The following is a 9,717-nucleotide window of genomic DNA, read 5'->3' as shown; positions in this document are numbered from 1 at the left end:
CTGAGTTTCCAAACAAATGCACAACTGTTCCAGTAATCATTTTAAACTATGTCTATTTGCATGTTAGTTGCAAGTCATTTATTCAGATGTGAGTTGGGCGGGGAGCAAGAAGAAATTGATATTCTAGGATAAGGAGGTCATCAGCCCACATCTTATTTACAGTTTAACCTTCAGGATCGAGTATTTCAACTGCACCTCGTTTGTGGAGTAAGCTCAGTCCCAGCAGCATCAAAATCTAGATCAACTGCACATCATCATAAATGATTGCACATGGCTGGTATGATTCTACCCTAATCTCAACTAAACTGCTGATCACTCAACTTCCCTTCATGATCCCCATGTTATCTGACATCGTTAGCGCATCTCTCTCTTCAAATACTGTCCCTCTCTCCTTTACTCAGTAGCAGCCTTCTATCTCATAAGACTGTGGTGGTCAACTCTGTTCAGCATTGCCTCGTGTGACTCAGGAGCCCCACTCAGGCATGGCAGTCTCTGCTGCATTTACCGCCAAGGAAGACAGTGGGCTAAGAAGATTCGCAGGCCTGTTTTCCTTGGACCCTCTTCTCAGCTAGCTCTCTCTCAAAAAAACCAATTTGAGCCCACCATCCTTGCAAAATACTGTCCCATCTCCACCCTCCCTTTCCTCTCCAAAGTTTTCAAATGTGTTGTTGCTTCCCATCAAGCCCATCTCTCCCAAAACTCAATGTTGGAATCCCTCCAATAAGGTTTCGCCCCGGCCAAAGTACCAGAACGGCTCTTGTGAAAGTCAGAAATAACATCCTATGTGACTGTGTCAAAGGTAAACTATCCCTCTCCTCCTTCTCGACCCATCCTCAGCCTTTGACATGACTAAGCACACCATCTTCCTCCAATGCCTCTCCACTGCCATCCAGCTGGGCGGGTGTGCTCTCGCCTGGTCCCATTTCTCACCCAAGCTTAGCTAGATATAATCTGCAACAGCCTCTCCTGCACCATTACCTCTGGGGGCCCCTAAGAATCTATCTTGGCCTCCTCCTATTTCTCATCTATATGTTGCCCCTCAGCGAAATCATTAGTTTTCACATGTACACTGACAAAAGCCAGTTCTACCATACCACCACCTCTCAACTCCTCCACTGTCTGTAAATTATAAGAACGCTTATCTGACATCTAGTACTGCATGAACAGAAATTTCCCCCGACTGAACATTGGGAAGACCAAAACCATTGCCTTCAGTCCACACTACAAAGTCCATTCCCTAGCCACTGAATCCAATCCTCTCCCTGGCAATGGTTTGAGGCTGAGCCAGACTGTTACAACCTTGGTGCCATATTTGATCGAGATGAGCTTCTGCGCCATCACAAAAATTGCTTATTTCCATCTCTGTAACATTGCCTGACTCCACCCCACCCCCAGCTCAGCTCATTTTCCGCTGAAACCTCATCCATTTCTTTGTTACCTCCATTCTTGGCTATTCCAATGAACCCTTGTCTGCCCTCCCACATTCAACCCTCTGTAAGCTCGAGATCAAGCAAATCTCTGCTGCCCGTGTCCTTATTTATGCCAGGTTCATTCACCTATCACCCCGTGCTCAAGGACTTACATTGGCTTCCAGTCGAGCAATGCCTCAATTTAAAATTCTCACCCTTGTTTTCAAGTCCCTCCATGGCCTCACCCTGTCCTTTTTCTCTAATCCCCTCCAGCCAGACAAATCTTCAAGATCTCTACACTCGAGCATTTCCAATTTTAAATGTTCCACCATCAGTCTTCAGCTGCCTACACCCTGAGATCTGGAGATCCCTCAATAAACCTTTCCACCTCTCATTCCTCATTTGAGGCGCACCTCAAAACCTACCTCTTTGACCATGCTTTTGACCATCTGCCACAATATCGCTTTATATGGCTAGGGCTCAAAGTTTGCTTCATAAAGCTTCTGTGAAGCGCCTTGGGACATTTTATAAAGGTACTATATAAATTGCTGTTGACATCCAAATAGTTAACAGCAAAGATGCCCAGAAATTGGGCAACAATGCTACATAGGGTAACAAGTCAAAGCATTCTGTGAAAGCTAATTCTAATATAGAAACAAAAAGCTTGGAGAAAGACAAAGACAGAAAGGAAATATCATCAGGTGTAAACACTATATTAATTAATTAAATAAATAAATCCGGAATAAAAAATTTCAGTACCATGACCAAACTATCATACTATCCTCACCAATCTACCTGTCGCAGATGCATCTGACCTCGACAGTATTGGTTGGAGTGACCACTGCACAGTCCTATGGAGACAGGGTCCAACTACATACTGAGAACACAACACCCTCCATCATGTTGTGTGGCACCATCCCGGTGCTAAATGGGATAAATTTAGAACAGAGCTAGCAGCTCAAAACTGCCTACAGCTCTTCGGGGATGCCCAATTAGCAGTGGAATTGTATTAAACAATAATCTGTAACCTCATTGCTCGGTATATCCCTCACTCTGCCATTATCACGCCCGGGGACCAACCCTTGTTCAATGAGGAGTGTAGGAGAACATGCCAGGAGCAGCTTATACCTAAAAATAAGATGCCAACCTGGTGAGGCTGCAACACAGGACTACATGCATTTGTAAAAATTATTTTCAGGGCGATGTGAACATTGCTGGTAAGGCCAGTATTTATTGCCCATCCCTAATTTCCCTCGAGAAGGTAGTAGTGAACCATCTTCTTGAACGTCTGCAGTCCATCCGGTGCAGGTACATCCACAGTGCTGTTAGGGAGGGAATCCAGGATTTTGACCCAACGACAATGAAGATTTGAATGGTGATATATTTCCAAGTCAGGATATTGTGTGGCTTGGAGGTGAACTTGCAGATCTGTTGCCCTTGTCATTCTAGGTGGTAGAGGTCGCAGGTTTAGAAGGTGCTGTTGAAGGAGGCTTGCTGAGTTGCTGCAGTGCACCTTGTATCGGTACACACTGCTGCCACTGTGCATCGGCGGTGGAGGGAGTGAATGTTGAAGGTAGTGGATAGGGTGCCAGTCAAGCAGACTGCTTTATTCTGGATAGTATCAAGCTTCTTCAGTGTTCTTGGAGTGCATCATTCTAGGCAAGTGGAGAGTATTCTATCACACTCCTGTTTTGTGCCTTGCAGATAGCTTTGAGGAGTTAGGAGGCGAGTTACTCGCCACAGAACTCCCAGTCTCAGAGCTGCTTGTAGCCACAGTAGTTATATGGCTGGTCCAGTTCAGTTTCTAGTCAATGGTAACCCCCTCAGAATGTTGATAGTGGGGGATTCAGTGATGGTAATGCCACTGAATGCCAAGGGAGATGTCTAGATTTTCTCTTGTTGGTGATGGTCATTCCTGGCACTTGTGTGGTGTGAATGTTACTTGCCACTTGTCAACCCAAGCCCGAATATTGTCCAGGTCTTGCCGCATATGGAAACGGACTGTTTCAGCATCTGAATCGTCGCAAATGGTGCTGAACATTGTGCAATCATCAGCAAACATCCCCACTTCTGACCTTATGATTGAAGGAAGGTCATTGATGAAGCAGCTGAAGATGGTTGGGCCTAGGACACTACCCTGAGGAACTCCTGCAGTGATGTCCTGAGACTGAGGTGATTGATCTCCAACAACCACAACCATCTTCCTTTGTGCTAGGTATGACTCCAACCAGTGGAGTTTTCTCCCCAGATTCCCATGGACTCCAGTTTTACCAGGGCTCCTTGATGCCACAACCAGTCAAATGCAGCCTTGATGTCAAGGGCAGTCACTCTCACCTCACCTCTTTTTGTTCATGTTTGGACCAAGTCTGTAATGAGGTCAGGAGCCAAGTAGCACTTGTGGAACCCAAACTGAACATCAGTGAGCAGGTTATTGCTGCGTAAGTGCCACTTGAAGGCACAGTAGACCACAACTTCCATCACTTTTCTGATGATTGAGAGTAGAGTAGTTTAATGGGGCGGTAATTGGACACACTGGATTTGTCCAGCTTTGTGTGTACAGGATATACCTGGGCAATTTTGCACATTGCCAGGTAGATGCCAGTGTTGTAGCTGTTCTGGAACAGCTTGGCGAGGGGCACAGCTAATTTTGGAGCACAAGTCTTGTGACCGTATCCTTTGCAGTATCCAGTGCCTTCAGCTGTTTCTTGATATCACATGGAGTGAATCAAATTGGCTAAAGACTGGCATCTGTGAATGTGGGAGCCTCAGAAGGAGGCCAAGATGGATCATCCACTTGGCACTTCTGGCTGATGATAGTTGAAAAAGCTTCAACCTTGTCTTTTGCACTCAGTGTTGGGCTCCCTCATTGAGGATGGGGAAGATTGTGGGTCCTTCTGCCTCCATTACTTGTTTAATTGACCATGCATCACCATTCATGACTGGATGTGGCAGGACTGCAGAGCTTTGATTTGAACTGTTGGTTGTGGGAACACTTTACACTATAATATGCTATTTCCACCAAGATGGTCTGGACCAGGTACTCAAGCTGCACATATTCAGCAACAGCCTGCTCACCAATGCTCAGCCCCAGAACATCACTGCAGGAGTTCCTCAGGGTAGTGCCCTAAGTTCAACCATCTTCAGCTGCTTCATCAATGACCTTTCCTTCATCACAAGGTCAGAGGTGAGATGACTGCATAGTGTTCAGTTGCATTCCTAACTCCTCAGATACTAAAGCAGTCCATGTCCATAAGCAACAAGACATATACAACTTTCAAGCTTGGGCTGCTACATGGCAAGTAACATTTGTGCCTCACAAATGCCAGGCAATGACCATCTTCAACAAGAGAGAATCTAACCACCTCCCCTTGATATTCAGTGGCATTACTTTCCAGTGACCAGTGAATTGGACCAGCCATATACTGTGGCTACAAGAGCAGGTCAGGGGCTGGGAATTGTGCCTCGAGTAATTCACCTCCTGACTCCCTAAATCCTTGTCCACCATCTACAAGGCACAAGTCAGGAGTATGATGGAAGACTCTCCACTTGCCTGGATGAGTGCAGCTCTCACAACACAAGAAACTCGACATCATCCCGGAGTGGGGGGGTGGTTGAAAATCAGCCCACTTGATTGCCACCCTATGCAACTTAAACATTCACTCCCTCCATCACTGGCATATAGTGACAGCAGTGTGCACCATTTACAAGATGCACTGTAGCAACTCGCCAAAGCTTCTTCAGCAGCACCTCCCAAACCCATGACCTCTACCACCTATAAGGACAAGGGCAGCAGATGCTTGGGAACACCATTAAATGCAAGGTTCCCCCCAAGCCACACACACCATCATAACTTGGAACTATGTCGCTGTTCCTTCACTGTTGCTGGGTAAAAATCCTGGACCTCCCGCCCCAATGGCATTGTGGGTGTACCTACACCACATGGACTGTAGCAATTCAAGAAGGCAGCTCACCACCACCTCCTCAAGGCAACTAGGGATGAGTAACACATTCTAGCTTTTACAGCGATGCTCACATTCCATGAAAAATTTTTTTAAATGTTGAAATTTTATCAGACATGCTGAGAAGGGCAAGGATTGCACTTGTATGTCAATTTAAGTGGAAACTGGTTGCTATAAAAAGGTTCAGTTCATGTATTGTCTTGCATAAAAGATGATTAGGCTCACTTGCTGTGACAAATTCTGTAAATAAAAATTAAGCCAATGCAGCAGGTACTTACTTCTCTAGAAATTCTTGGAGGCCTTGACGGCGCTGCTCAACATGTTGGGCATTATTGGCACTAAAAAAAGGGCTTTTAGGAGGGAACTCTGGTAAACTTCTATAAAAGAGAATAATGACAATGAGATTTCAATGCTCAGATCAGCTGGTCATCAACATTATATTACAAAATGTTCAGTTTGTGCAATCAGTGGTAAAAACTGGGACATGCTAAGTCAATCAATCTCAAAAAAAAGTATGCAATGTTACTCTAAAAGCCACAGAATGCAACAGGAAGGGTTTAATGCAAATAACTTATATATTATGCAGCGATGGTAAAGCTATCAGAACTGAAGACCAGAATATTCTATACTGCTCATTTGTCAATTAACTGATATATAACAGTAAAAAAAAGTCTTGTGCTTTAACTATTTTCTTTTATCCCCAGTAAGCTCCAATTCTACCTGATGGCTCAGTGGAAAAATGCAAAGTGCAATGCAGCAGTTAATTGGTGGTGCTACACTGAGTAAGATTTAATCAGAAAGGTCCCTGTCTCAAATTAGTCAATCTCAGCCAGTATAACATTGGGAGTCAGTCTTGTTAACTCAAACATGTGTGAAGGACAGGGCTGGGGGCATGCAGGATAGAAAGAGAAAAAAAAAAGTAGATGGAATTAAAACATTGATCTAAGCATCCACATTGACTGTGTATGTACACGTGAGGGTGGCAGACTATTATGGCACTTTTCAAAACAGCTAACAAAGAGGTGATGGCTTTAAGTCATAATACTATAAATGTTGACCAGTTTTTCCATCACTCCCATGCATTTATGGACTTACTTTTGATAATGGAGGCTGTATCAGATTCGTTTCAAAGAGTCAACATACTGGGACACAAGCCAAGGAAATTTTTCAGAGTATGCCCACGATGTGCCATTCTAACTAATTTTTGTCTATCACTCAAGGCAAAACTTTAGATGCTGGAAATCGGAATCAAAAACCGAAAAAGGTTGGAGGTACATTGCAGGTCAGGAGCCTGACTCAATTTCTGTCTATACTTGGGTCACCCTCACAGACAATGGGCGGAATTTTACAATCCAGTTGCAGCGGGGGGCAGGATCATAAAATGCGGCGAGCCGTTCAAAAGCCCATTGACTTCGGTGGAACCGGAAAATCTTGCCGGCGGGACGAGGCATAAAATTCTGCCCAATGGATGAGATTTGCTAAATTCAAGGACACATGTGGGGCTTCAGAAAGATTTTTAAAAATGTTTATTTTCTCCATGAAGCATAGCAAACGGAACATGCCATGGTTTTAAAAGCAATGCTCCTCGGTTTCTCCTACCCTTGGTTCAAGCAAAACATTTCTAGTGCTAAGTTTTATTACAGAGCAAGTTAGTCAAAATATCACTGCCAAACAGTGCAAATTCAAAGCTGGGTAATTGAAAAGAAGAGAACGTGACTAAAATTCAAGTTTTTCCGTTATTAAATAGAGAGACAGGCTAGGTAATTTTGACTTTTAATAAAAGTGTGCAAAAAAAACCATAAAAAAGAGTAGTCACTAATCAACTCAACAGGGAATTCAGGAGAAATCCCTTTACCCAGGTAGTTAGAATGTGGAATTCATTATAAGAAGTTGAGGGAAATCATAGATGCATTTAAGGGGAAAACTAGATAAACACGAGGGAGAAAGAAATAAAAGGATTAGATGAAATAAAATGGGTGGCGGCTCACATGGAACAGAAGCACATAGAGCAGTTGGGCCGAATGGCCCGTTTCTGTTGTACATTCTGTGCAATAAATTCCAGGCTGTTTAACTTTAAACATCAAGCCCAGCATATTTCTACTAACATGCAGGGACAACAATTTTCTACTGTTTCCCATAACTGCCAGAGATTGAGCAATGCCAAGCAATGGCTGGGCACTTTACCACAAAGACAGTGAAAATGTACCAAGGTATGTTTTTGTGTTACATATTAGGACATCCAATTAAAAGCTGCATTATTATTTTGACAAGTCTCCTTCCTGCCCTGAGGTCAAATACTGTGCAACACAGAATGGTTTTAAAAATAGAAACAAAAATAAAACCGTACATCAATACAGCATTGTCTTGAAGTCGCTGCCTGAGCCAAGCAAATTCTCTGTAACGTCTTCGCACACAGGAAGTCTTCTTTGTGAAACACATACTATTAGTCTGCAAGGGACAAAGTTAAAAAAAAATGCATCGAGAAGTGAAGTAAGAGATTTCTACATTCCAAAAGTAAAAAGCAGGAAATTGTGACTGAAGATTGAACATTTAGTTGTTGAAATATCAATGGAATTGGTATCTTAATCATTTTATACTACTAGGTTTACACATGCCTAAAAATAAATGTCTTTTATAAACTGTCAGTAGCTCTGGTGATTCAAAGCTGTTAACATGTGAGTCCAGGAACACATGTTGACAGCAAGAGAAACATCTACTTTATTCTAAAGATGGAAAGAAGTGTTTGTGGGTTAAAATTTATTTTTGAAGTCTTGTTTTTCTGTGAAGCTCTAGAGAGTTATGTATTGCAGAGTGCACTTCCCTTTCTGGCCAGGGTAAAAGCTCAAGTTTTCAAAAACTAAAAAGAAAAATGGGAGCAATGTTAAAATAGAACACGTGCCACATTAAAACGAGGAAAGATCCCCGATGATCACTATGCGTTAGCACCTTAGAAAAATTAGTGGATTATTTTGTCTGACTCCCGTTTCTAATGTAAGGTAAAAAGTTTCTGATTTCAAAGTTTATATTACTAAGCACACAGTGACAAGGGGAAGATTAATGACCAATTTTGGGGCAGACAACTTTGGAAATAGGTTCATGCAACAGATAACTAAGAAACTGTTTAAATCAAAGAACAAGTGAAAAAAATGAAGTACATTGTGATAGCAGGTGTTCATAAAATGAACATCAGTTGCTAGGAGTGCAATATTGCATCCCTTAGGCATACAGCATCAAAAAGGATCTCTGCATGAGATTAAATGTACATATAAAGATCTTCTCCCCGAATAACTATTTAAAAAAAAAACACAAGAGAAAGAGCAGTAACACTTACTTTCTCAGGATCTGAAAAAAATTAAAAACACGTTTCTAAAATCCCCGAGTGGGCCAGTGGATAATTTGGGATTTTTTTTTTTTAAAAAAAAACATAACTTTGCGTCAGTCTAAACTTCATGTGGTGGTCTCACATCTCCTGACATGCTTGGAGGTCAGATTGTCAATTTGAAATGAACATTAATAAGTAGCAGTTGAACTGCACATTTACACTGAAACAGTTAATTGTGTTACAAGTAATTTTGAAGCAATCATGCTATTTAAGCACTGGAATTAAAAATGTTTAATCTTTTAGCTAAAACCTTCCTAAAATTGTTATTTCCAGAAATGTATATTACTAAAAATAATGCACTTACATGAACACAAATTTCATAATCTACATAGGAGTGCCATGAATCTTCTTTCTTGATTCTTGGATCTCGCACCCACACACTGATGAATTCCTGATTTGGCATAGTAGAGAAGATTAGAAATGACCACTTCATACCAATGTACGTGAAAGCTCGTATTCAATGTAGTGCTTTTATATAAGTATCTAGAACATGTGACAGCATCGCAGAACTTAGATTATTGAGTCATAATGGAAATTCCTTGCAACATAACGGTTAGCAGTTTCACAAGTTATTCATTTTTAAATGGAACTTCCAGGCAAAAGAAACTACCAATAATGTATACATTTTTCACTCTGTGAAGTGAAGCAGGGTACAGTGAACTAATGGTAATGATTCTGGATTGAGTTTAAATCCCAAGTTATGAAACTGAATTCTACAGATCTGGTAATTTATGGGTTAGCATCAGATAAAATGGTCAGAAGGCTCAACTAGTTCACCAGTGTCCTTTCAGAAAAAGACCTGCCATCCCTACGTGGGGGGCTCAATGCCCTCAGGAATGTAAAATAAATACTGCCTTGCCAAGGTCGCCCAAAAAATAAAAAGGTGAAATTTGAAAGCAAATATTGCCACGATCACAGTTTGGCTGACAAGTTAATTCAAATTAAAAGCTTAAAAGAATAGCAAGTA

At 41.9% G+C, this 9,717-nt stretch overlaps 1 protein-coding gene across 1 annotated transcript in view; it reads right to left on the bottom strand.

The window, feature by feature from the left end:
- Positions 1-5,642: 5,642 nt before the first annotated feature.
- snx10b (sorting nexin 10b) overlaps positions 5,643-9,717 on the bottom strand; it is a 42,219-nt gene continuing 38,144 nt past the window's right edge. The window contains exons 3-5 of the mRNA XM_078535185.1: positions 9,055-9,141; positions 7,716-7,816; positions 5,643-5,745 (exon numbers count right to left, since the gene is read on the bottom strand). Coding sequence (XP_078391311.1) covers positions 5,643-5,745; positions 7,716-7,816; positions 9,055-9,141 — 291 coding nt within the window. The remainder of the gene's footprint in view (positions 5,746-7,715; positions 7,817-9,054; positions 9,142-9,717) is intronic.

Source organism: Cetorhinus maximus, chromosome 3 (assembly GCF_964194155.1).
Source record: "Cetorhinus maximus chromosome 3, sCetMax3.hap1.1, whole genome shotgun sequence".
In the NCBI taxonomy this organism is placed as follows: domain Eukaryota; kingdom Metazoa; phylum Chordata; class Chondrichthyes; order Lamniformes; family Cetorhinidae; genus Cetorhinus; species Cetorhinus maximus.
Note: the sequence above shows the minus strand (reverse complement) of the source record. Positions and strands in the feature narration are given on the sequence as shown.